General features: G+C 36.3%; 1 protein-coding gene across 1 annotated transcript in view; it reads right to left on the bottom strand.

Moving 5' to 3' along the window:
• Positions 1 to 27,994, bottom strand: part of XRN1 (5'-3' exoribonuclease 1) — a gene marked incomplete at its 5' end in the record, with an annotated part of 97,112 nt that overhangs the window by 47,198 nt on the left and 21,920 nt on the right. The window contains 15 exons of the mRNA XM_080934935.1: positions 4 to 150; positions 724 to 839; positions 3,446 to 3,544; positions 5,118 to 5,231; positions 7,290 to 7,452; positions 8,532 to 8,663; positions 11,609 to 11,712; positions 14,900 to 14,998; positions 15,092 to 15,212; positions 17,096 to 17,265; positions 20,640 to 20,759; positions 23,287 to 23,443; positions 24,024 to 24,113; positions 25,342 to 25,447; positions 25,645 to 25,711. Coding sequence (XP_080791061.1) covers positions 4 to 150; positions 724 to 839; positions 3,446 to 3,544; positions 5,118 to 5,231; positions 7,290 to 7,452; positions 8,532 to 8,663; positions 11,609 to 11,712; positions 14,900 to 14,998; positions 15,092 to 15,212; positions 17,096 to 17,265; positions 20,640 to 20,759; positions 23,287 to 23,443; positions 24,024 to 24,113; positions 25,342 to 25,447; positions 25,645 to 25,711 — 1,805 coding nt within the window. The remainder of the gene's footprint in view (positions 1 to 3; positions 151 to 723; positions 840 to 3,445; positions 3,545 to 5,117; positions 5,232 to 7,289; positions 7,453 to 8,531; positions 8,664 to 11,608; positions 11,713 to 14,899; positions 14,999 to 15,091; positions 15,213 to 17,095; positions 17,266 to 20,639; positions 20,760 to 23,286; positions 23,444 to 24,023; positions 24,114 to 25,341; positions 25,448 to 25,644; positions 25,712 to 27,994) is intronic.

Genomic DNA, 27,994 nt, shown 5'->3' with positions numbered 1-27,994 from the left:
CACCTCTCGATGTACTCTGCGAGAAGTTGCTCTGCTGCCGATGAGTACATCCACTCACTCCCAACTTTCTTTGTGTAGCCAGGGACTTCCTCATTTTTCTTGTTAAATTTGAGATTTAAACCCACATTTGCTTTATGGTCTCCATGAGGGCTAAGTTTAAATCACATATACACATAAGTGTTTTAAAATTTGTTCAAAAATGAAAAATTATGTATTTTTTTGTACACTGCTAGGAACTAAATCCAAAGTCCTGCACATGCCAGATAAGCAGTACACCACTTAGCTACACCACCAAACCCAACATTTGCTTTCAATTTTTAGAAAAGCTCAGTTCTAATGCTTCTACATTTTAGTTTGCATGGCACTTCTAATTAGCAGTAATTAAAAACTATAGGACAGGTTTTAAAATCCAAGTTAAGAAGCATATAAATAAATTATGTTATTAGAAAAAAAGGAAAATAACAAAATTCACAGAAATATATTACTGAGGCTCACACACACCCTCTGATACCTTTTTTCAAGGTTAGCTGCTAAAAATACAAACTGTTTGAAAGCATCTAAAAAATATGTCGTTCACGTGAAGAACCACTGCTGGAGGAATTTATAGGCAACTTAGTCCATAGTCATTAATTGGAAAAAAATCAATACCGAGATAGTAAGCATTTAATTTCTATCATTTAATTTTTCTGCCACTTTAAGCAAATATCCCTAACACAAACTTACTTTCTCCTAGATCCTCTTCCAATAAAAATACTTCCTGTAAACCTTGAAACAAGGTATCCACTCACTCCAAGGCGACCGGCCAACACATATCCTGGGTTGTACTTTATAGAGTATTTCTTTAAATATAAAAATAAAGAGGTCAATTATAGAAATACATGTCTACATTAAGTACTACTTGGTTACCTTTGAGATCTGCAGATAGTTAAGACACCCCTGGCACCTCCACCCCCAACCCTGGAGGAACTGAAAGCCCTCCTCTTTCTCTTTAAAACAAAGACTTCACAAGGATGAATGAAGGAGTAGAAAGCAATCTGTATATATCTCTCAATAAATAAGTTCTGTAAGTACTAGACACAAAATACTTCACATAGCCTTTTTTAAAAACTAATTTTCATATTCAAGCAGAACTTGAATAAGTTGTTCAAGTACCTTGAATAAAAACAAGGATTCAAAAATTACTATACAAACTCAAGTCAACCATAAGTGCACCATCAAAATCAGTTGTGATTAAAGTAAAAAGTGTCCTTGATATATGAATGTAAATAGTCTTTTCCACTAATACTATTTCCACTAATACTATTATATGAAAGTCACAGTCAAATAAATGGAAACTTAACTTGTATAGTTAATGAGTGTAAAATTAAGAAAAAGAAGTGAGAAATTGTGAACAGAATATATTGTAAGAAAAAAATCTATTTTCAATTAAAAAAGTATTTCATGTGGCAGAAAAAAGAAACAAGCAAACAATCAAACAAAAAGAAGTATCAGATGAAATAATTTTTAACCAGAAAGCAAATAAATTACAAATTCAATACCAACTAGCATTAACAATCATATCCAATCTTTATATGATATATAAAGACTAATTTTTATTTATATTCTAATACTTTATATGAAGTTTATATATTATAATACAGAATAATGTGTGTGTATGTATGCATATATATGTATATATATGTATATTTGTGTATATATATATATCCATATATATATATGTATATTTGAAACTGTTTCCTGTAGCTCAGGTTGGCCTTGAACTTGCTATGTGCCGGAGGATAATCTTGAACCTCTGATCCTCCTTGCTTCCATCTCATAAATTCTGGGCTTATGGGCTTGGGCCACTAAACTTGTTCATACAGTACTGGAGACTAAACCCAAGGAACCTCATGTATGCTAAGCAAGAACTCTACCAAATGAGCTACACTCCCAGCTCCAATAGTTTATATTCTTACTTTATGATCATAGCTGAATGGAGGAATATTTTTACCAGCAGAATATCAAATGTCTTGGGATTGGCAAGGGACTAAACCAGCTACCATTATTTTGCTGATTATATGTATCTATAGTCATGCTTAATGGATAATCTTTTTTGTTGGGCTAGAATATTAAATTACAATGTATAAATGCCAGTAACCAAGTACATGCTCATAACCCTAATACTTGGATTGAGATAAGAGAAAAAGGATCAAGAGTTCAAAATTATCCTTGTATACTCAGTGATGTAAGCCAACCTGGATTACTCAAAATACTGTCCCAATAGTTACAGAGACAGAATATGGTTGTTCAACAAGAATATCAGCAGATTTAGTAATTATACTGATCTGGATGAATGTGGTGGTTTGTATATGCGTGGCTAGGGAGTGGCACTATTACAAGGTGTGGCCTTGTTGGAGTAGGTGTGTCACTGTGGGCATGGGCTTTAAAATCCTCCTCCTCCTGGGGGGCTGAAGAGATGGCTCAATGGTTAAGAACACTGACTGCTCTTCCAGAGGTCCTGAGTTCAAATCCTAGCAACCACATATTGGTTCATAACCATGTGTAATGAGATCTAATGCCCTCCTCTGGTGTGTCTGAAGACAGCTATAATGTGTTATATATAGTAAATAAATAAATCTTAAAAAAAAAGTAAAATTATTAATGCCCCCCCCCATCAGTTCCTCCAGCCTCATCTGCCAGGACACAGCCATGCTCCAATCTTGATGATAATGGTCTAAAACTCTGAGTCTGTAAACTAGTCCCAATTAAAGTATTACACTGCTTTGCAAATCCAAATTCCTCAAATCCATATTCTTTTGAACAAAGGCATGGTCAGGCCTATCATAGCAATATCCCAGCCCTGGTACCAACCTCTGTCTTACTTAGGGTTTTACTGCTGTGAACAGACCACATGGCCAAGGCAACTCTTATAAAGGGCATTTAAAGGTTCATTCCCTAGATTCGATGCTAGGAATTAAATTGGGGTACTTATACATGCTGTGCTAGATTGTTATAAATAGATTTTTATGAATTTGGGGGAAAGATTTACACTTTTCCCCTACACTTTTAGTGTGCGTATGTTTATCAGTGGGTATGCATATCACAGTGCATGTGTGGAGATTACACTTGGTGTCATTCCTCAGATACCATCTACTCGAGTTTTTTCTTTTGTGAGGCAGGGTATTTCACTGAGCCTGGCATTCATCCATTAAGCTCAGCTGGCTGGCAAAGCTAGCTCCAGGGGCTTTTCTTCCATTACTGGCATTAAGCTCAGTTTTCATCCAAGGGTACTGGGGATAAAAACTAGGTAGGGTCCTCATGGTTCATTAAAAATATTTAACTAACTCAACTATCTCCTTATCCCATTATAATTATTCTTAAAATATTGAAATTAATTTTAAGGAGGCAGAAAAATATCTTAGCATTAGAAAAGTTTATTTTAAACAACACCAACTACTGTACTTACATGCTGATTCTGTATTAAAGCATCAAGATTTGGTTCACATGGAATGCTGAACACCACACGAATCCTACCTTCTGTAATCACGTCACCTGAATCCTGAACCTGGGGTGGGGAAACCACACTGTTTTAATCTGTTATTACATTCATTTATGTTTCTCATTATCTGAATTTTATTCTTCTAAAATAGAATACAATAAAATTAGACATGGAAATTCTCTTGTAATTTATAACAGGAATTAAAAATATTGTTTAAGAGTAAGTCATTTTATATTTGCTTTAATAGATATTAATCACATAAAAATTAACTTCCTTGTAGATAAATCAAATTACCAAAATGTTGCAAATAATATCTGAAAACATTTACGATTCACTATCATTAATACCATAAAGAAAGTGTCTTTAATATTTACATACTATGTGCACAGTTACATTCATGGAACAACAATAACAACTGCTACTATTATTTTGAAGCAAGGTTTCAGTGTGAGTTTTCAGCTTAGCATTGAACTCATTTAGGTTGGTCTCAAACTTGGTGACCCACTGCTTTAGCTTCCTGAGTGCTGGGGTTATAAACATGTACTACAATCTCCAGGACCAATCAATGCTCTGAAGATACCTTAAAGACATCATTTCCTTTACCTGTTTCTTAGTGTATATTTTTATATTTTTTTTAAAAAAAGGTTTATTTTATTTATATGAGTACTCTGTAGCTGTCTTCAGACACACCAGAAGAGGGCATTGGATCCCATTACAGATGATTGTGAGCTACCATGTGGTTGCTGAGAATTGAACCCAGGACCTCTGGAAGAGCAGTCAGTGCCCATAACCACTGAGCCACCTTTCTGGCCTCTTTCTATATGTTTATGTCTGTAGTCTGGCAATCAAACTCAGAGACTTGTCAATGCTAGGTAGGTGCTTCACCAATGATCAATATCCACAATAGAAACTTTCTTGTTTTACTCCCTTTTATTATTTCTATGCAATGATGAACTGTTGATTTGCTGCACTAACTTCCAATTTGTTAGTGTATTTAATTATCCTGCTACATAAACATTAAGATGTGGCCAAAGGAGCCCTTTCACACCCCCCTCCTGCGCTCACTGACACAGCCCAGACCTACAATTAGGCAGGCACTTCACTGAGAAGAACTGCAGTTTTTAGAGAAATGTTTTGGTCTTAGAGGTCTGGGTATTTTGTGTGTTCACTGCTACCAAGTATCTTTGCTTTTATGCTTTTGAAAACTATGTATGTATAAGCACACAAACATGCACCCATAGCACATGTGCTTCAGAATTCCTAATGGTAACTCCAATCTGTCCCCAACAGATTCTTCTTATTTTCTCCTGTTCCATATGTGTATGTGTGTTTTTTCTTTAAAGTGGGAAGAATGGAGTTATTAAGAATATCAATACATTAAAAAGTTTATTAGCCCTGTACCTAAAACCTTCTTAAAATAATTTTATAATTGCTTTAGATACAACCCAATAAATAAGTGTATTGAAAAACACCAGACTCTGAACTTTTTTCCACCTCCTGATCACTATAGCTAAATGCTATGTTTTTAAGTTACACAGGTGAATTCTTTCTTATGTTTCCCTTTTGGCATTTTATTTTCACTTAAGAACTGTATTAACTTGGAAGAAAGAAAAAAGTTAATAAAACAATTGGAACTAACTTCTCCAGTGCAGCCATAATAAGGAGTTCCAAGCATAAAGACCATACTTCTGGGAGGAAACAAATCATCCAATGTTTTGATATTGGAGAAACGAGAGTCAAAAGCTCGGATGTCCTATATAAAATGAAATATAAGAGTTAATCATCACAGCTAATGTTTCTAAAATCTGCATATCACCTTTTTTGTTCTTATGGGATTAAATCTGGAATGTCAGCAAATGTCAAATGTAATGATTTTCTGTAAAATAATACCAAAATCTAAGACACAGTGACTTGTTACAGCCTAGGAGTTACTAGTTACTCCTAGGCTCTTCATTTATCTTGTTCATTTACTTCTTACATAACCATAGGTGGTAGACATTCACAAAAGAGAATGAACCTTTTCTGAGGTCACATAGTAAAGAAGCCACCCCAGACAGTCTGTGTTCTTAATTACTACACTATAGCATATTAAGAAACACAAATTACAGGGTTAGAATATACATCAGTATTTACCTGTAATCAGACCATCCTCAGCATGTGAGGAAAAGTTCCATCTTTTCACTTGAAGGAAGCATATTTAATTGCCTGTACCATGACCCTTGTGCTTTAAGTCATTTAGCAAAATAAATGTTACCATCTACCATGGTACCGTGACAGCTGAGCTGGTGCTGAGAAACTAACTACTCAGTAGACAGCCCATACAGCAAGGAGGCACTGGCCAAAAGAGTTCCATCTGAGCAACAACGAAAGATTCTTTACAATATTCAGAATGGTGACCATTTAAAAATGTATAAACTGCTTAACTCTGGCATTTTCCCAGTAATAGTTTGATGTTGGTTGAATGCATGTAACTAAGGCTGTGAAAAAACAAGCATTGAAGAAAGGCTCTCCCACTGACTCCTTACAATATTGGAGACTATGCAGAGGTCAAACCTTTAATATTCATCAGTTTAATTCTGGCAAAAAGAAAATATTTTAAAGAAAGGATCTTGATATGTTGTCCATCATGGTCTCAAATTCACAATCTTTGTGCTTCAATTTCCCCAGTGCTAGGACTACAGATCTTCATCACTACACCTATCTAAAGACAATATTTTTGAAGGAAAAAATGTTGATACAGTAAGAATGAAGGGTGTACATGCTAGAAAATATGTTTTTAGAAACTACCACAACATTATCCAAGCATGGTGGCACACAACAATAATCCCATGCTCAGGAAGCAGAGGCAGGTGGATCTCTGTAAGTTCATGACTACTTAATTTATATAGTGAGTTCCAGGACATCCAGGACTACATAATTGAGAGAACTTATCTCAATAACCAACCAAGCAACCAACCAAGCAACCAACCAACCAAGCAACCAACCAAGCAACCAACCAACCAAAAAAACCCAAAGCAAACAAGCAAAATCCCAAATCAACCAACCAAGCAACCAACCCACCAACCAACCAACCAACCAACCAACCAACCAACCAACCAACCAACCAACCAACCAACCAATCAACCAACCAACCAAATGAACAATAACAAAGAATATACCACAAAATCAAACCATGTATATATTGAGAGAACATGGAACAGTCCTTATAAAGAATAATATTAAAATTAAAAATTCTCCAAATCAGAACAGAAACATTTAGTATTTGTGTTTGTGTCAGAGGCAACTTGTAGATGCTGGTTCTCTCCTCCTATCACAGGGTTCCAGGGACTAAAGTCCTCATGTGTGGCTGTTCTAGAGATAGGATTTAGACTGCCACCTTAACTGCAGGCATTCTGACCTGCTGAGTCATCTGGGCAGCCCTCAGTAAAATTTTTTACAAATTATGTCAAAAAAGCTTTAAAATACATTGCCATATCAGTATTATATTAATAAATATTAATTATTGTAACTGCCTTTTTTCTTTCATTGCTGAGTCTTCAAACATCTAGGATTTCATGAATGCTAGGCAAATAGTCTGTTTCTGAGCTCTATCTTTAGTTCTTTAAGAAATTTTTCTTTTGAGACATGTTCTTGCTAAGTTGCCCAGGCTAGCCTTGAATTCATTTGGTTCTGATAGACCTTGAACCTGTAATCTTTCTCCTTCACACTCCTAAGCAGCCTGGATTACAGGTGTGCACAGACCTTTCAGGCAGGACATTTTATACACTGTGTTACAGTACACACTAAGAAAATTGAGACTTGGGAACTTTACCTTAACAATAGTTTGATAAACAAAAGGAAGGATTTGTTTGGACCACTGTTTTTCTAGACGAACTTCACCGTTCTGACTGATTTGATATTTCCGACCCGTGAGCAACTGAGCATACACAACAGCAGCCGTCTCACTTATCACTATGCCCTTTCTTCTTAGATACCTACAGGGAGAGGAAAAAAGAAAGGCCTTCATGCAGAAGTATGCATACATTCCAAGTGACAGCCACCAATTAAACCAGTTACAGTCAGACACCTGTATCACTGCAAACAAATGTGTGGCAGTTCTCAACACCCTATAAACCAGTGGTCTTCAGCCTTCCTAATACTATAACCTTTTAACAGTAGTTCCTTATGGTTGGTGACCCCCAACCATAAAATTATTTCATTGCTATTTATAACGGCAATTTTCTTACTGCTATGAATTATAACATAAATATATCTGTGTTTTCCAACAGTCTTAGGTACCCCCTGTGAAAGTGTCAGTCAACCCACAAAAGGGTTGTGACCCCCAGGTTGAGAACTGCTGCTATAAAACCTTTGAGGGCATTCATTTTAGTCTGTGGACCACTTTTCGACTGTCTTTGTGACTGGATAATATATTAAACTGTAAAAACACAGAACTCCACATTCAAGGAAGACTAGATACACACACACAAAATAAATGTAAAGAAAAATTTAAATTTAATTAAGAAAATGAAAAAAAGGCACCACGAAACTCACCAAACAGTGGAGTATCTTAAGTGTATTATTCACTGCATTTGTTTTACTTTCATGTGATATAAACTTTACATATTTACCTCTTCCTTACTGATTCATTTTGCTTTCAATTAAAATTTGAAATACTTTTAGACACCCCAATCTTTTTACTGACTGGCTGAGGGACTGGGCTGGATCCCAGCCCTGGCACTCTTTGTTCGAGTCTCCCAGGAAGACTTCTTCACACTGTGCTAAGAGGAGTCAATCAGTCTCACAATCCTCCTGCCTCAACTTCCTGAGTGTGATAATTAAAGTTGTGTACCATCTTTCTGAACTACAATATTTTAAAAAATGTATGTATTTAATCTGTATGGATGCTTTGCTACATGTTTGTCTGTGTACGTGGAGACCAGAGCTAAAGAATAAGCGGACTGTTGCGTGGGTGCTGATAACTGAACCAGGGCCCAACTCTACTCAGAGAAGCCGGCCTCTTAACCTCTGCAATATTTCCCTAGCTATCAACCATACTCTCTATGACACTCACTGTTCTGAAATTCCTTGTATTTCTTTAGTCCAGTTCGATTGTTCTTTATCTGTAAGTTGGATGACTTTAGATGGTGGAGCAGTTTTTCCCAAATAAACCTTCTGTGTTCCTGGAGGTTCTTCTATGTAAAACCTTAGAAACAAAAACAAAGTAAAAATTATATAAGCCCAAATTTGTGCTTTAATGTAGAGTTTATGTAGAGTTAATGCTCAGAGTAAAAAAAATTTACATGGTACAATCGCAAAGCCCTAAATCTGCAAACCTAAACCTTTTTTAATATAATAATATATACTAGGCAATAAAGATATGGAAAGTTCCTGATTTGCATGTTGGTATGTCCCTGGATGCTCAGCAACTTGAAAAACTGGGGAAGAGGTCATCTTGATTTCATGATTTTGAGAACAGTTTATACAACACAGCAAGATTCTGTCTCAGCTTGAGAAAAGATGAAATATTTAGGTAAAAAGGGAACAAGATGAAAATATTGTCTGTATAATGAAAAGATAAAACCCTAGTGAAAAAAAATCAAAGATTTAAATAATGGAGAAGCATATGGCATTCATGGGTTAGCAAAAGTATTAAACTTTCCCAAATACATCTATAATATTTTTTTTTTCTTTTTCTTATGTTTAAGCTCCCTCCAACCCTGTCTCTTTCCTCTTCTCTTCCCCATTCTCTCTTTCAAGACACGGGACAACTATGTTGTACAGGCTAACCTTGAACCTTCTTGTATTCTGGACCAGTCCTGAATTTGTAGAGATCTTCATGCCTTATTTTAGAGTGCTGGGATTATGAGTGTGACCAATCATGTCTTTTCTATTTAATAAAATTTCTGTAAAAATTCCTTCAATATTCACAGATACAGAACAACCTGTCTTAGAAGAGCTAAAACCATTTTTAATGATTTAAAAAACTGGTTTAAGAAAAACAGTCAAATGTATCACTTTGATGTTAAGACTTGGCATACTGTTATACTAATCAAGAGATTGGCATAAAAAGTCCATAATCATGAGCAGAATAGAGAACCTGAAAAATATCCACACAAATACATTCAGCTTTAAAAGATGTTGTTTGCTGTCATGCCAAGGAAATGTGCATAGTAGATAAAAGCTCTCCCATTGATCCAGAGTCTCAAGCTGTAAATTTGTTTTTTATTATATATTTTTAAACATATATTTCATGTTTTATGTATAAAGTGTGAAAGTCTGCATGGATGCATGTGCCCCTGGAATTGAGGATGGCTATGAGCTGTTGTGGAGCGGGAGCCAGACTCAGGCCTTCAGAGAGTGCAAGGGCTCTTGACTGCCGAGGAATCTCTCCAGCTGCTGTAACCAACTTTTGATAAAAGCAACCCAATAAAGCAAAGATAATCTTTAACAAATGATGTTTGTGGGCAAATGTAGTATACAACCTAAATCTGTAAAATTATGCAAAAATTCATTTAAAATAGATCACTGACTGTGATGGTTTGCATATGCTTGACCCAGGGAGTGGCACTAGTAGAAGGTGTGGCCTTGTTGGAGAAGTGTGTCACTCTGGGGATGGGCTTGGAGACACTCCTCCTAGCTGCCTGAGGATGCTCAGTCAGACTTTCTTTGGATGAAGATGCAGCTCCTCCTGCACCATGTCTACCCGGATGCTGCCATGCTTCTGCCTTGATACTAGACTGAAACTCTGAACCTGTAAGCCAGCTTCAATTAAATGTTTTTATTTATTAGACTTGCCTTGGTCATGGTGTTTGTTTATAGCAAAAAAACCCTAAGATACTGACTTAATATAAAAGATAATAAAACCATAAAATATTTAAAAGAAAATATTAGCTACATCCAAAAGAGAGAACTAAAGTTCACTGATCCAGAAAAATGATCCTGAAGTTTTCTCACAGGAAAACTAATGCCAGCGAGAGTAAAGCCTCATGACGATAGTGGCGCCTTACTAATAACATTCATTAAAGAGCACTGGGGTGTAGCGTCAGGGGAAAAGGAGAGTGGACAAAAAAACCTGGTCTTCTAAAATCAAAATCCTATGTGTGAAGATACTTCTTGCCATGTAATAACCAGAAAATACAACTCCAATCCAATTTCTCTGAACAACACTTATTTTTTTTGTTACAAATAAAAACGATGACAAGATTTATATGAAGTAAGTTTAAAACGAGTAAAACAGACCTGCCTAACTATTCTTGATTAAGAGAATATAAACTAATAAAAATGACAAAAATTATTCTTAAAAAATAAGACAAGGGGGATTTGAGAGAAGGTTCAGTATTTAAGATGGCTGCTCTTCCAGAGGATCTAGGTTTGATTTTGAACATTCACATGACAACTATTAACTATCTAAAACTTCAATCCTATACCCTTTCTTGGTCTCCACAGGCAACAATCATACAGACACAAAGACATATCTAGTCAAAACATTTTTATATAGACATAAAATAAATGAATCAAAACAAAACAAAAACCAACCAACCAAAAAACTCCAAGGCAACATAGTGTGTTCCAGATAAACCAGAGTCACACAGCAAGGTTCTGTCTCACTGACTTGTCTTAAAAACTAACGTGCTATTTTATCAGGTAGAAGTACCTTGTTGCACAGGCCAGACAACACCCAGAGTCTATGGTAGAAGGAGAGTACAGACAACCAAATGTTGTCCTTGACTTCCACTGCATCTGTCCCCTACACCATTCATTATACATACAAACATATTTACTAAATAAATCAGTGTATTATTGAAATCGAATCTGAGAAGAATATGGAAAAGGAAAGGCTGTATATGTTATTAATTCTTATCAGAAAGATAAGTAAACTTGCTAAATAACACAATGGTTATTGTTTAGAAAAGAACTAGGTTATAAAACTTTCAACCTATTAAGAAGAAAAGAAACTAACACAATATAATGCATCTACTATATCCCTCCCAAGCAATGCATAAAATGAACTGTCAGCAGTGGCTGACATTCAAGTGGTGTGAGTATAGCTCTGGACACAGTGTAAATGTTCTTAAAATAATTTTATCAATCGAAATGAATGAGTTATGAAAGAACAAAACAATATAACAGAAAAACCAGGAAACTTACTTAGTTTCACCATCTGATACTGCCACAACTCGGGCTTCTTCAAGATGAGGCCAGTTAACAAAGACTGACTGTCCCAGCACCGAGGAAGCTATGTTCTCTATACTCTAAAAAGCAAAACCAGAAAGGTTCACTCATGGTTTAAGTCCAAGAGAAAAGTTTTCAGAGGCGAATTCTGCAGTTCCAGTTAGCTTAAATTATAAAATGAATGAGACGGACTAGTGGTGAGAAAATCCCCTTAACTAGAAAAACTCCAAATTTACTTGTTAGACTTATATTTATCTTTCTCTGATAAGAAAGAAGACTTAAAAAGAATAATAGTGATGTCTCTTTAGATTCATTTTGGTTGATACTTAAGGCAGCATTTAAGAAATATAAGAAAAAGAAGTTTCTCACATCACTATGTGGCATGTTAACAAAAACAAACATTAGATTTAAAGTTAGGGGAAACAGTTCCAAATTTTGGTTTTATTCCTTTCAGAAAAATTGATTAAATTATGTTTTCCTTTATACAGAATGGATAATGTCTTTCTTGAAATGTTGAAAAATGCACATAATAGCGTAAAATCCTATAAAATATTCTATATTAAGTAATATCTCAAGTAAAAATTTCAGCTTTAAAAAGAAAATGAAGTTTAAACATAAATTTTATTTATCTTTAAAATTATAATTAAGCTTTTTTTTTTGTTTGTTTGCTGTTTGTTTTGAGTCAAGAAAGGTCTCATGAAGTCTAGGATGGCTTGGAATTTGTAACGTACCAAGGATTATGTTGAATTTCCAGCTTGCACTCATCAGGTATTGGGATTATAGATGTGCCCCTTTAACATATCTAGTTACTATGGTTCTGGGGAATCTAACCTAGTGCTTTGCGCATCCCAGGAAGGCACTCTATTAACAGAGTCACACTCCCAGCTGAGTTGGGAGATGGCTTTCTTAGCATTCACACAGCCTAGAGGTCATTCCTCAATACTACACACCAGGGCACTGTGGGGTTTGCTTTTTATCCTAAACTTGGGAAACAGTCAAGAGGATCAGAACTTCATGGCCGTCCTCACTTATTGAGGGGACTTGAGGCCAGCCTGGGAAACATTAGATCCTGTCTCAAACAGAAACAAAAACATTTTAAGCAATAAGAAATGATCATTTTTATATTCTGTTCAATAATCAGATTTTCTTAAGGTGAATGTCTAAAACCACAGAAAAACAATGCTGGCATGGAGAGCAAGTGTCAATGCCAGAACTAAGTTCCTTCAATCATCATTTCCTTTGTCTATATTAATTTCTTATCTCAGCCCCCTATTTTCAGTTAAGTTTTGAAAAAAGCACCTTTTTCTCCCAGATTGTTTCTGAAGCTCTAAGTGAAATCCTCTATTATGTCATGTGTGGTCTTGCTATTATACACATCCTTTTCCGTTACAAAAGCCTTAAGAAACCCCAGGAGTTCTACTTTCTTCTGCAGACGTTCTTTCTGGATAATCTTCTCCTTCTTCGCCTACTGTTATGCTTTCAGTTCTCTTTGTAATAATAAAAGTACCTTAAAAAAAGTCTCTCTTTTTCTTTTTTAGAGACAAGGTTTTGATATGTAGCTCTGGTTGCCTGGAAACCATGGAGATAAAGTTGGCCTTAGATTCACAGAAATTCACCTGCCTCTGCCTTTGGGAGTGCTGGGATTAAGACATGCAGCAGCTAAGAAAGTCAGAAAGTCCACTTTTATTGTGAGGTACTCATTGTGGCCAGAGTGGGCACCAGATTCCAGTAGCTGGAGTTACAGAAGCCTGAAATGGGCACTGGGAACAGACTGGACCTCCACAAGAACAAGCACTCTTAAATGCTGGGCCATCTCTCTAGCTCCAATCACAGCTTTCTTAGTCAAGAACTTAATGCCTGCCTGCCTGCCTCCTTTATCTCCTATGCATCCACTCTTCTATCTCCTGTCTTTAAGAACTGAACTTCTGCATTCACCAATGCACTGCAATAAAATTCAGACAGTTTCAGTTTTTACTTTCCTTTAAGGTTTTGCAACATAAAGCTTTGGTCCCAAGTCTTAGTGATATCATTTAACTTGGGAATCATTCTTTGTAATTTCTGTGCCTCAATGTCACTTAAACTGGCTCCTTTGCAGTCTTTATTATTGTGGGTATTTCACTGTTTCCATTTCATTTGCTTAAAAAAAAAAAAAAAGATTTATTTGGCTGTTGAAATGGCTCAGAGGTTAAGAGTGCTGGATGCTCTTCCAGAAATCCAGAGTTCAATTCCCAACAATCAATCACACGGTGGTTCATAACCATCTACACTGTGATCTGGTGCCCTCTTCTGGCTTGCAGGTATACAAGCAGGCAGAATACTGTTCACATAATAAATAAATAAACAAATATTTAAAAAAAGACCTATTTATGTACATGAGTGCTTTGCTTACATTGTATGGATGTTCACACCAAGTGTGCTTAGTGCCTACAGAAGCCATAGGATAGCATTAGATACCCTGGACTTGTAGATGGTTGTAGGTACTTAGAACCAAATCTAGGTCTTCTCCAAGAGTGACAATTCAAGTCATCTCCCCAGCCCAGGTATTTTCTTTATTACTGAGATCATAGACAGTGAATGTAACCTTTTTTTTTTTTTTGGGAAATAATTTCAAGGCCTTAGCCATCAGTCATCTGCTAGGAACTTACACTAACAACATCTGCCTCCAACCTCTAGATTGAGGAATTTAAGTGTGTATGAGAAGCGTTTTAAACTGAGTTCCATTTTTGTAAAACACTGGTTAAGAAAGGTTACCAGGATAGCTCTAGTTAGGAATCTTAGAAACTATTTTAAGATTTGATCATGATTAATCTCCCAAACCAACAACGTTCCTATTTTAACTTTTCTTGTCCAGCAAGCTATTACTTCTAGCTCATTAGCCAGCACAGCTCAGTCATAGTTTTTATTGTCCTTCTAGATCTACTGCTACCCCACTTATAGCCTTATCAATTAAGGCTACAAACTCTGAACTTGTAGGTTTTACTATTCTTTTCTTCTTTTTTTCAATTTACTCTAGAATATTACTATTGCCAACACTTCTCGGCACCTAGCTCGAGCCTGTGCTCACTGACACGTCCCTAAGCACCAGCCAGCACAGTCCGTCTCCTTCCCAGATTCCATCCCTGGTGCGAGTTAGAAATGCTTTTAGGACCATTTTTAAAGTTGAATCTGAGTTAAAGCACATAAACAACTTAGCAGATATAAGCAGTTTCATGCATGGCAAATATTCTATAAGTAAACAAACAAACAAACAAATAATAAAATACTTACAAGTTCATCAGGTTCTGCATTCACTGAGATTTCCAACATCATGTTTTCACCACGACTACTCTGCTGGAATACTTGAACACCACTTTTCTTCAAAAAAAACTTTAAAAGAATTCAAAAATTTTAATTTTAATTCTTTATAATCACTTCACGTTTAATAAAGTGAAAAAAAGTCTGAATTAAATAGCCACTGACTTTATGTTTGATGTGTTTCAAAGTAGGGAATCCACAGAAATATAATGCCTTCTGGTCAGCTCTGGTTATTTTGTTCATGCTTATGTCTACACGCCAAGCATCTAATGATATTATTTTATACCTAGAAAATAAATCAAAGTGTTTAATTTAAAATTCAAACATTACAAGCAATTATAGCTTTCAACTTTTTCTTGATTATTTATCGAGAATCACTTCCTTTAAAGGAGAGACATGTGTGGTGGCACAGTGTCTGTAATTCCAGTAAGTGAGAAGCAGAGGCAGAAGACAAGTTCAAGGCCAGTGTGAATTACAGAATGAGTTCTAAGCGAGCCTAAGAAGAATAGTGAGACCCTATCTAAAAAAAAACCACCACCACCACACACACAGACATACACACAGACATACACACAGACACACAGACACACAGACACACAGACACACACACACACACACACACACACACACACACACACACAGACACACACAGACACACACATGAATTACTTCTTTAAGGCATTGTGGCTTATGCATATAATCCCAAACTAGGGAGGCTGAGGTAGTAGGACTGTTCTGAGTTCAATGCTATTCTGAACAATTGAACAAAATCCTGTCTCACAGGAAAAAACAACCAACCTAATAAGAAACAAACCAGGAACAAATGAAGTGGGTAAAGGCACTTTCTAGGACCCACATGGTAAAAAGAGAAAACTGACTCCCCTAAATTGTCCTTTAATCTTCATATACTTGTAGCACACTTGTTCCTAAGCACACGTGCATACACGCCTCCCCAAAACCCAAAATCTTTATGACAAAAAAACCTAAGCAAACATAAACAAAGAAATAAGAGCAATCCAGCTTCTCTGTTGTTATGAGTCTAGATACTATTAGGTCTGTAGATCACCAAGTAAAGGTTTTTCTATCCCACTAATTTAGGACAAGCTATATATAATTTATTTTTAACAACTAAGGGACAAGGAGATAGATGGCTCAGTAAAATGCTTGCCTCCCAAATTTGAGAACCTAAGTTCTGTGCACAGCATCCACTTAAAAGGCAGGTGCAAAAGCATGTTTCTGCAATCCCAGTGCCAGGAAGCTGGGGCCAAGAGGATCCCTGCACTTGTTGGACTATCTAACAAAACTGGTGAGTTCCAGCTTCAGTTAGGTAACCTATCTCAAAATAAATGAATGACAGAGAGACATCAACCTATACGCACACACAAGGGAAACAAACATAATACCAATCTCTTGCATGTTCTAAAGGATTCACATTTCACTGTTTATTTTATGTTTTTTCTTTTTACTTTTACAAAAAAATAAATGCTACAACTAAAAATGTTCACTCAGCTGTAATTATCCAAACATTATTTTCAGGAAAGGTAAGAAAAAAGAAAAAAATGGGAATGGCTTTTTAATGGGAAGAGAATGAAAAAAACAGACTGGAGAAAAATAGGGGTTCTTGATGTTTCTTGTCTGTGGCTGAGTAGTCGATGGTAGTAAGAGGGCGAGTTAAGAGTGTAATGCTGGGGACAGAGACCAGTTAGAACATAATGCTGGGGTGTATAGCTGGGGACAAAGACATGGCCAATAAAAACAAACCTACAAACACATTTAAAACAGAAATTGTCTATGGAGTACAGAGATACACCAGGAAGAATAACAAATGCAACTGTAGTAGAAGGGGCGATAGTAAGCACCTGCTCCGAGTGGAGAATGACATGGCTGACGGAGAGAGGTGTTAGAGAGCAAGTGGGGCACTGCTTACTAATCGTTACTTTCATTCTGAGACTGGACATGTTTTATATTGCTGCTTTTCAACTCCTTGGCTCAAACAAGAGCCTTCTACCTTGGACTCCTAAGTAGCTGGAACTATGGGCTTGAACTATTAACGTAGGTTATTAGATATCAATTAACTGTCTTGAAATATTAATTCTTCCCATAGATATTCAAGCCTGCGTATATGGATGAGTTCTTTCACTGTTGGGAAAAATGACCCAGTACCATTACCTTGCACAGCACCGTTGTATGGCAGGGAACTTTTCTGGCCATGGAGAGGAGTAGGTGAACTCTGTGTCTCTATCATACCAGCACATCAGGCACTCACTGTGCTGGTTTCTTTTCCTTTCTTCCTTCTTGAGAGAGTGGTTACACGTCTCCATGGCTTCCAACAATCGTTTCTGATATCAATAATAGTAAAAGATTAAAAAAAATTCCATAATCTCAACATACAGAAAAGTGCTTTCTCCTTTGTGTACTATCTTGCTCTGAAAAACTAAGAACTTGGACTACTGGGGTGGCTCAGCAGGTAAGGGCACTTGCTGTCAGTCTGATGACCTGAGTTCAGTCCCTGGAACACATATGATGGAGGGAGATAATCAACTCTCATAGATTGCTTTGACTTCTACCTGTGCAACATGTGATGAGTGAGTGCATGTATACACATGCACGCACGTGCACGCACGTGCACACACACACACACACACACACACACACACACACAGTAAATAAAAGCAAAACAAGAGCTCAGTGTCATTCTTAGGTACGTGTAAGTTATGCACTAGCCTGTCTTAACACACCAGAGACAAAAATAAACAACAAAAGTTCCAGAGAGAAGAAACTACTGAGTAAGAAGGCAAACCAGAAGATACCAGAGTGCAAAAAAAGCTTAGGATAAGAAAAAGTAGATTCATATCCAAAGACAGAAAGAGAGAACTTAAAAGCAGGTTGTGAATCAAAAAGAAGTATGTGTAGCTGGGCATGTGGTGCTATCAAGTGATAAAAGCTATCAAAGCTAAGGATTCATAAAATAAAAGAAAGAAATAGAAAAACTAAAGGCACAGGCCGGTTCACAAACATTTAAGTTTTGTTTGTTCATTGCCTTTTCTGCCTTTTGCACACACATGGGTATGCTTGCCCGTGTGAGAGGTTAACACCAATGTGTCTTCCTCTGGCACTCTCCACTTGAAGATTGGTTTCAGGTGTTCATTTATGATTTATTTCTGTGTACAGCTGCTCTGCTTGCATATACGTTTGTGTACTAAGTATGTTCCTGTTGCCTGCGGAGGCCAGAGGAGGGCATTGGATCCCCTGAAACTGGAGTTACAGATGGCTGTGAGTGGCCATGTGGGTGCTGGAATTGAACCCAGGTCTCATGGAAAAGCAGTCAGTGTTCTTAATTTCTAAGCCATCTTTCTTCAGTCTCATTTTTTATTTTTTAAAATTAAATTATTATTATTATGTGTGTGTGTGCGCACATGTATATAGATGCATACATGTTGCAGCATATGTGTGGGGAGTCAGATAAAAGAAAAGCAAGAAAGAATCCATGATTCAACATAGAAAACCAGCAAACCTTTAACACTGATAGAGGATAAAAGGAGAACAAAATTTGATCCAACCAACCTAAATATATTAAACAAACATCCACCATGACCACCACCAAAAATGCTAAGAAAACTATAGAAATTAGCAAACCTTTTTCAGTAAAAACCTCAAATGTAAGTAAATGAAGAAAAGGAGGAGGAAGAGGAGACCAACAAGAACAAAAGATGCAGACTATAGCTGACTGGACTGAAAAAACAGGACCCAACTGTTTGTTTTCTCCAAGAAACACCTCACTGGCAAAGGCACCCACAAATTGTGATCAGGACTCCAAGTCGGCCTGTCAAGTGAATAGAAGAAGAAAAAGCTGATGTACATAATCTCATATTTGAATGGGTACATTTCAAACCAAAATTAGTCAGAAAAGATAACAAGACCATTATATATTAAGGGAAAATTAGTTAAGATGAAATAATGATTGAGATACATCCACTAAATGCTTCAGCTCTTAATTTCATAAAATAAACACTAATAGGCATTGGAATGAACTATAATCTAGACTAAACTACAGTCTAGAAATGCAGGTACACCTGTGAGAGATTATTTTTGTTCAGGTGAATCCACTTCTAGACCGGAACTTTGAGGTCGGGAGAGACACTCGTTTGATGTGGATCTTGAGGAGGGAAGATCTGGGCCACACCTTCTGCTGGAAGCCTAATTAAGGACATGAAAGAAGGAGGCTTTGCTCTCCATTTGCTCGCCCTCACCTTGCTAGCATTCCTTCACTGGCATTGGAATTCTAAGATAAAACGAAGATCAGCAAGCTAGCCATCCTTGTGGACTGAGAAACTACAGCCAGCCATTGTTGGATCAGCTGAACTGCAACGAATCTCACATATATCTCATTCTGTAGTTCTCCTTCTCAGAACCCTAACTAATGACTTTAGTTCTGCATTCTCATCCACAGAGAAATTAACAGAGAAACTCCAGAATTAAACTATACCAAGACCAAATGGACATATGAGGTATCTACCTACAAGAGATAGCAAATATATATTTTCTTAGCAGCTCATGGGACCATCTCTCAGAACACAGTCTAGGCCACAAATCAAGTCTTCACAAAGATAAAGGAATGAAGGCATGTGGTATGCCCCAGCTGACCTAGCATTTGAGAGGCAAAGGCTAGAGGGACAGTTTAATTTTCAGCTACACAACAAATCAAGTCTGAACTATGAGACTATCTTAAAAAAATCATAAAAGAGTGAATCAAAATAATTCCTTGTATCTTATCTAGTGAACTGATACTAGACCTCAAGAGCAGAGAGAAACTATGAATAACATAAACACATGGAAACTGAATAATAGACACTTGCATGAAGTGGGCGATTGAAGAAATCATGGAGGAACTCTGAAAATCTACAGTCAATTTAAAGTAGAGACACAACATACTATACACTCTGATGTACAGCTAAGGGAGCTATAGGATGAAAACTGACTACGTTCAAGTGCTTACATTAAAGAAAAATACCACCTGAAGGCTTTAGAAATGAAAGAATAAGGCATGTCCCTAAACAGTAGGTGGGAAAGACTTTGTGAAAGGATCTCATGAGCACAGGATATGATCCTAAGAATTCAAACAAGATTGAGTGAAATTAAGATATTTTTAATAGTAAAGAAAACAATCTGCAAAGTTAAGAAACAGCCTATAAAATGAAAAAAAAATCTTTGCCAACTACACATCTGACAGGGGATTAATATCTAGAATCTATAGTGACTCTCAAAATCACATAGAAAAAATCAATTTAATAAGTAGGGAAACAAACTAGACAGAGAGTTCTCTAAAGAATCATCCCAGACAGCTATTATATGAAAACATGCTCAACAGTCTTAATCATCAGGAGAAATGAAAAGAACTCATCGTCTATCTCACCCCAATTAGAATGACCATCATCAAAACAACAAATGATGGGGACCGGGGAACAGCTTAGTTGGTAATAGATAGAAAACTCATCAAGCTCTGAGTCTACTTTCTAACTTGTCCATATAAAACGCTGGGCATGGTGGCACACACTTGCAATCTACATGTTGGGTAGGAAGAGAAAGGAAGGTCCCTAGGAGGCAAGCTCCAAAAACAAGGTGCCTGATGCTGTCTGAAGAATTCCACCTAAGATTATGTTTGCCTGACACAAATAAAAGACTGTGTTTATATGTAATTATTTCACATACTTACCTCATCAATAAAAGGTATTAATACCACAGCTTCCCATTCCTGTTGTTTCCCATTTAGATCAGTTTTAAAATCAGGTGGATAATATTCTATAATTGGCGAGTCTTCACTGGTCATCAAATGCTGTGAAAATACAAACAAGAAAGCTGAGATATGAGAGATAATATCAGTATAACTTTTCATTATTGAACTTAGAATATTTCCTTACTTTACTAGGTTGCAACAATGTATTTAGTACATTATAATTTTCAGTTAATTTTTTCTCCTTTTTCTGAGACAGCATGTCACTAGTCTTGAAATTAAAATCTACTTGATCTTAGCCTCCACTGTTGGGATTATAAGCCTGTGACAGCCTGTTCAGCAAACTGTAAGAATTTCAACTGTATTGCTACTAATTTTTCCTGTTTCTTTAATTTAGTTATGAGCAAAAGTACCTTTAATATGAGTTGCTTTTCTCTCTCTTTCTTAAGTAGTTCAGGGTAGCCTTGAACTCAAGACACTCCCGCCTCAGCCTCAAGAATGTTGGGATTATAGGTGTACACCCCCGCAGCTAATATTAGCTTTAATTCTGTCATTTTACTTAGAAGCTGAGGTTCTTGCCAGCCCCATTTTAACTTTTTATTGTCTTTGCATTTTATAAGATGTACCACATAAATTCTGTTTTCTTACTTATAAGCTCAGTTCATTTTCTTTCATACACTTCCAACAGTACTCCATCTCAACCTCAAATTAATTTACTTCCATTCCCTAATCAACTGATTCTAGTAATATGATTACTAGCATCAAAGTAATAGTAAAAAGTCAAATCCAAGACCCACAATGTCATTAATAAGAGGCTGATTTTTATTACATAGATTTTTATTGTATTCTATAAAAAGGTAGACAAAGAAATTGTATCAGTGTCTTATGCAAAAAAGCATTAGAAAATGAAAAAGGAAGGTTAAAAAAAAAGTAGCATATTCCTAAGGTGATAATCTAAAATTTAATTGCTATTGCATGAACACTAAACAAATGTGCTTATAGCATACTTATTGACTAACAGTGGTAGGCTATCAAAGCTTAATTTAGCTGAAGGAAAAAACAAAAAACATCAAATATATTTAAGAAGGGATATGGCAATGTTAAACGAACAATGGGTGTACGTGTTTGCACCTACCCCAACATGTGAGACGAGGCGCGGAATTGGCGCTATAGATACAATCCTAGAAAACAATTACTTTTATACTCTGCTTAGTAAGCTTAATGTAACTTCAGAGACCCTGTCTTCCTCTTGTTATATGAAAATTGCTAATAAGAGGAAAGTCCTTCAATTTGTTAAATGGAATGCTTAAAAATATACCTATATCCTGAGGTAATACTGGTGATAATGATTCATTGGAATTTTCCTCCCTCTAATAGGGGCTTTAAGAAAATAGAAATTCATCTTTAAATATGTAGAAGAGGAGATGGCATTTTACCTGTTTTAGGTTAATTTCTTCATGTAGAAATAAAGATGTGCTTAAAGTACTGAAAATGAATAAACTAGGTACTGAAAGTTTTTAGAGCTTGCATTAAAAAAATCAGTAAGGGGCTGGAGAAATGGCTCAGCAGTTAAGAGCACTGACTGCTCTTCCAAAGGTCCTGAGTTCAAATCCCACAACCACCTGTAATGGGATCCGATGTCCTTCCTTTTCTGGTATGTCTGAAGACAGTGACAGTGTACTCATAAAAAGAACAAATAAATCTTTTAAAAAAATCAGCAAAATGTAGAAATAATCTCCTGTGTTCTGTGTGGGAGCATAAATAAAAAGCTAATGGCCAATAAGCTGAGGCAGGATTAGAAGATGAGACTTCTGGTTGGGAAAGTCAGGAGATCACTGCTCCCAACCAGGAGAAGGAGGAGACAGATATAAGTAGCCAACAAGAGAAAACCAGCCCCGAAGCTGAACTTGGGTCAGAATAAACAGGATATTAGGAATTAATGGGCAATCATCTAGCTTACAGCCTAGGCATGTATTTATTAAGCCTCTAAGTTGTGATTCAGAAACTGGAGTGCAGATAGAAAAGCCCACAATTATAATTAAAAGCGAATGAATTAGTTGTCAAAGACTTGCTAAAATATTTAACTGAAAATAAAAATGATCAATGGTGGTACATGTCTTTAACCCTTGCACTTGGTAGATAAAAGCAGGAGGATATCTGAGTTCAAGGCCAGCCTGGTTTACAGAATGAGTTCTAGGACAGCTAGGATACAGAGAAACTGTCTTGAAAACAAGCCAAAAAACAAAATCAAACAAACAGAAAAACTGAAAATAAGTATTGTCTAAGATAAAAAAATTATTTATTAAATTAATTAGGGTAGCAATGTTTCCGGGATTTTCCAGCAATGTTTATGTGAAGAATTGAATACAGAAAGGTATACAAAAAGTTGGAGAAGTGGCTCAGTGATTAAAAACCCTAAATGTCTTCTAAGAACCTATGTGGTAGCTTGCAACCATACATAACTTTAGTTCCAAGGAATCCACTTCCCTCATCTGGCTTCTGTGGGCACCAGGGAAAAATATGGTATAGATATATACATGCATTGACAAAACACTCATACACATAATAGAAAATAATTCAATCCTTATAAAAAGAACCATAAGAAAAATCACTCAACCCTAAAACCTACCTGGTAGCATGTAGGAAGCAAATTCTTACTAGCAGATGGAAGTACAGCAAGGAGTTGCTCAAATGGCTTGAAGGGTTTCCCCAATTCAAAATGGATTTCGAGTGTGCTGATATTGCGGATATCAGACAGGAAGGGGGCATAGTGATAGGGATAATACCTGTGGGGAAAATGAGTTCTAAACTGAAAACTGGCAAATAGTCAGTATTAAACATTTCCTACATTTATTTAATAAAATATAGGAACAACTAGAAACATATTCATCCATAATTGTATCACCTGAATATAAGAAATTAGCAGTTTCATAAGATTAGCTGACCTGATAGCAGTACTATATATATAAAAAATATATATGCATATATGTATGTGTATGTATATATATTTATATAAATACATACATACACATATGGGGAGGGGGCTACTACACAGGGTTTCAACTATGTAGCCAGGATTAGCCTCAAAAATCACTTTGTTAACCATCTCCCCAGTGCAATCATGCACTCATGTTCCTTTTTAACTCCCAAATGTGGATCATGAACCTTTCAATCAAAATACTAGACAGTAATGGGGTGGTTAGGAAGCTTCAATCAAGTCACTTGAACCAGAGACCTCTAAGCAAAGGGCTGGTACTCAGTATCCACTTGAGTACCGAGACCAGAGTCCTAATAAAGTTGTGTACTCATATACATAGTTGAATAAATAATTTGAAAAAGAAACCATGTAAGATGAGATGCTTTTACCAGCTCCAGGACTGGACTCCATGGTAGTAATAGTGTAAGATCCACTGTATAGCCTGAACATAACAGGCAGCTTGGTCAGCCAGAAACTCACTGAAACAGACAGAGGCATTTTTGTTACAACGGTGTTTTCTGGAGACAGACCAATGTCTTCAGTGCATTTTTAATACCTAAAAAAGTATAAACAGAAAAATTCTAATCTCTTTGCAATCCCATCTTGTCACATAAAAGGCTGCTCTACCATTTTTCTAAACCATCTATCAACATAGTTAATCCTGCTGTGTGAACTTAAGTCATCGGTATGTCATATTTTTGCCTTAGTATTTGGAGTCATCTAATAAACTTTCTCCAAAGTGGTACCATCACTCTCTTAATTAGTAGGATTGAGAATAAACACGGGAGTTCTTAGAAATCTCACAATAGCATTTATAACAACTTTTAAAAAGTGTCATATCTTCTGAACAAGAGTTTCTTCTGGTCTCCTTTCCCAAAAGCCAAATGTCATTTCTTATCTTTGTATTTCTAGTAGGAATATTTAACATATTTAAAAATGTTGTATTAATATTAACTTGTTTATTTGTGTGCATGTATATATGCCATGATACTTGCTTGTGTGGAGGTCATGAGATAACTTTCAGGAATTGGTTCTCTTTGTAGGTATGCTTTAAATTATTTTGAACAATATTTCCTGGTTGCTACAAAGCTGGATAATGAAGAAAACTATTCTCATCACCTTCTAGCAATTGCTAGCTGTTTCAGTTCACTGCTTTCAGTCACTGCTGAGATGAGGCTGTGCTATCTTGCCCAGTGAATTTCTGGGCTCCACTGAGCCTGTGGCTTTTGCTTCCCAAATAGCTCAGACTAGACACACATGACTACCCCAAAGTTAGTCTTTGTTTACCCAATTAAAAAAAAACTATCAGCATTTTCCGGAGTTGTTGGTAACTTTCTGCAATCACCATTTAATAGTGGTGCAGATTCTGGAGGTGAGGACACGAGAGATGAGGAGTCAAGGTTTAGTGAGCCTCCCTTTTAAAGGCAAAATCTTGCTGTGGAGCTGAGCTGGGCATTCACACAGGTGCTAGGGATGAAAGCTTGGCTTCTCAGGTAGTGTGGCAAATGCTACCTACTAAGCTACTCCCTGGTTCATCTATTTAGCAATTTTTATCATAGTAATAGAACACATGCTAGAATTACTATCATGAAATGCATTTTGAATTTATGAAATCAATAAATCTCACACTACATCAAAATCATGTTTTCTGAGGAACTTCAAAATTTACTTTTTCTACTTCAAAATTAAAAGTCATCAAAAGCATACTCAGATACTACATCGACCCCCATCTTCGTCATGTAGTATGTTCTTTTATATTGTCTAAATTCAGTTTCAAACAGATCATCATCTTCAGTCTCATCTTCAAAATTATCTGTGAGAAAAACCAAAGAGATGTGACTGATAGTCGTGAATATTGTTTTCAGCTCGTGCGGTGCTGCATGCAGATCGAAGCTGACGCCTACAGCCTATCACAGGAACGTGTGCAGCACCATCGCTGTGCCGGCACTAACGGAGGAACAGCAGGACCGCTCTCATGTCAACGATGCATAAACACAAGCTCACACTCACCTCTACATGCCACTCCGTCACCTTCACTCTTGTCTAATGCAGCCCAACTCAAAGAATTTTCCTGGACCTATAAAAAATTATAAATCATCATAAGATGAACAGTAAGATGTATTTCCAAGTCAGATGTATAAAAGGGAGATTAGAAAAATACTATAACTGAAAATGACCTGTAAACGATACTCTGTAGCAGTTTACTTTAAAAATAAGAATAAAGACAAAAACTGAAACAGGATCTTTTTAGTTATCAATTGTTTTCTAAAGTTATACATTTTTATTATATAGAACTCAGATATATAATAAATAATTTTCATTAAATTAAAAATGTACATTGAATTATATGTACCAAGACAAAGAGTATCTAAACATTAATTACAATACAAACAAAAATGAGATAATCATATCATTTTTCAAGACTATTGTTGTTCCAACCTACTATATCTTCCATTTTCTGCCCAACTTTTAAAAATATCTATCTTAACCCTTTCTCTCTTGTTTTTGATTGCCTAGCTACTGGCAGTGATACTCATAAGCTTTTCTTAATGTAACTCTGGCCTCTGAGCTTTATGCTCATGGGTCATAACTGCATGTATTTCTGATATAACTCACACATTCCTGGAAGACTGGCCTAAGGTAGAGGAGCTAGGAATTATTAACATGTAGGTTTTGTGAATCCAGGTTCCATTTAGAGTTTCTTCTTTCTTTTTCCTTTCTTTCTATTTGAGTCCATCTTACTGTGTAGTCCATGTCTGCCCAAGGTCAAGTTCCCCAAGTCTCTGCATTTCAAGTAGCACCACTGCACTCAATACAAAGCTTGTTTTCTTAGGAGAAACATGTGGTAGAACCAGACTGATTACTGCTCAGTTCCACTGAAAAAGAACTATTTATAAATGTTAGGCTGGATAAAGTACCTGATTCCAACTATTAGGACTGAGTTAGAGCTCCAGCACCCATATAATAGAAAGCCAGACAGTTGTAGTAGCAGCCAGAATCTCAACACTTGTGAGGCAGACATGGAAACACCCTTGGTAAGGAGGCTAGCAAACTAGCTAGAATTGGCTCACTTGCTTTAATACACAGAGTGAAGAGCAACTGAAGTCACAACTTCAGGCCTTCACATACACCAAGGTAGGTACATATGTGCTCACACATACAAACACACACAAATGTGAAAAATAGGAGAAAATTAAGAAACAGAAAACCGTGCCAGAGAAAATCAGGACATTTACATTACCTAGGAGAAACCTTATTTTTGTATTTTATTATTATTATTAGTCTTGAACCAAAATCAAGTCAGGTTCCCATCATTATTGATAGGCTCAAGAAAATTTGAGGTTTCTTTTTTAAACTAACACAAACAAGACACTGTTTAATTAATTAGAGATGTCCTTTAGAACAACAAACAGAATAGTCTGAGTCTATCAATCATTATTAATCAGAAACATTTACCAGATACTGTACGATTTTTAAAAGAAATCCTTTATTCTTATTTAATGTGTATGAATGTTCTGTCTGCATGTACGTAAGTGTACTGGATGCATGCCTGAAGCCTGTGGAGGCCAGAAAAGGGTGTTGGAGTCCTTGAACTGGAGTTACAGATGGTTATAAGCCATCTCATGTGTATCGGAAACTAAACCTGAGTCCTTTGCAAGACTAGCAAGTGTTCTTAACCACTGAGCCATCTCCCCAGCTCTTAGATTATACTACTAATTATTCTTACTTAGTTCACTGCTGGCCTAGTGGTCTCATAGGAGATCAAGAGTACAAGGCCAGCTTAGACTACATGAGACCTGGTCTTGATTAAACAAGCAAACAAACAAATAAAAAAACCTACTAAGGTCCCAAATAAGTATAAACTAGTTCAGTGCTTTACTGTTACCAAATGGCACAACTTAAATAATTTGTTCTAAAAGTTAACTTACTCACTTCTTAAATTTTTTTTTTATCTTACATGTATATGAGTATTTGTCTGAATGTATGTATGTACATTACATGAATTCCCAGTATGTATGCAGAGACCAGAAGAGGGTGGTAGATCCCCTGAAAGCGGGAGTTATTGTAAGTTGCCATGTGGGGACTGGGAACTGAACCTGGGTCCTCTGCAAGTGCTCTTGACTTTTGAGCTATCTCTCCAGACCTATTTATTGGCTTCTTAATAGAGGAAACGTTATCACTATTCCAGAGAAGTGAAAATAAAAAACTAGTTTTCCCATAAATACATATTTATGATATGAGAGAAACACAGAGATACAGAAACCAAATAATTTTAAATGTTCATGGAGACAGAATGAAAATGAAACAAGCCCCTGAAACCTAAGGAAAATGAGAAACAAGGAATTTTAGTTTTACTATT

Source organism: Micromys minutus (assembly GCF_963924665.1).
Source record: "Micromys minutus genome assembly, chromosome: 21".
Classification (NCBI taxonomy): Eukaryota; Metazoa; Chordata; class Mammalia; order Rodentia; family Muridae; genus Micromys; species Micromys minutus.
This window is presented reverse-complemented; position numbering and strand designations above follow the sequence as displayed.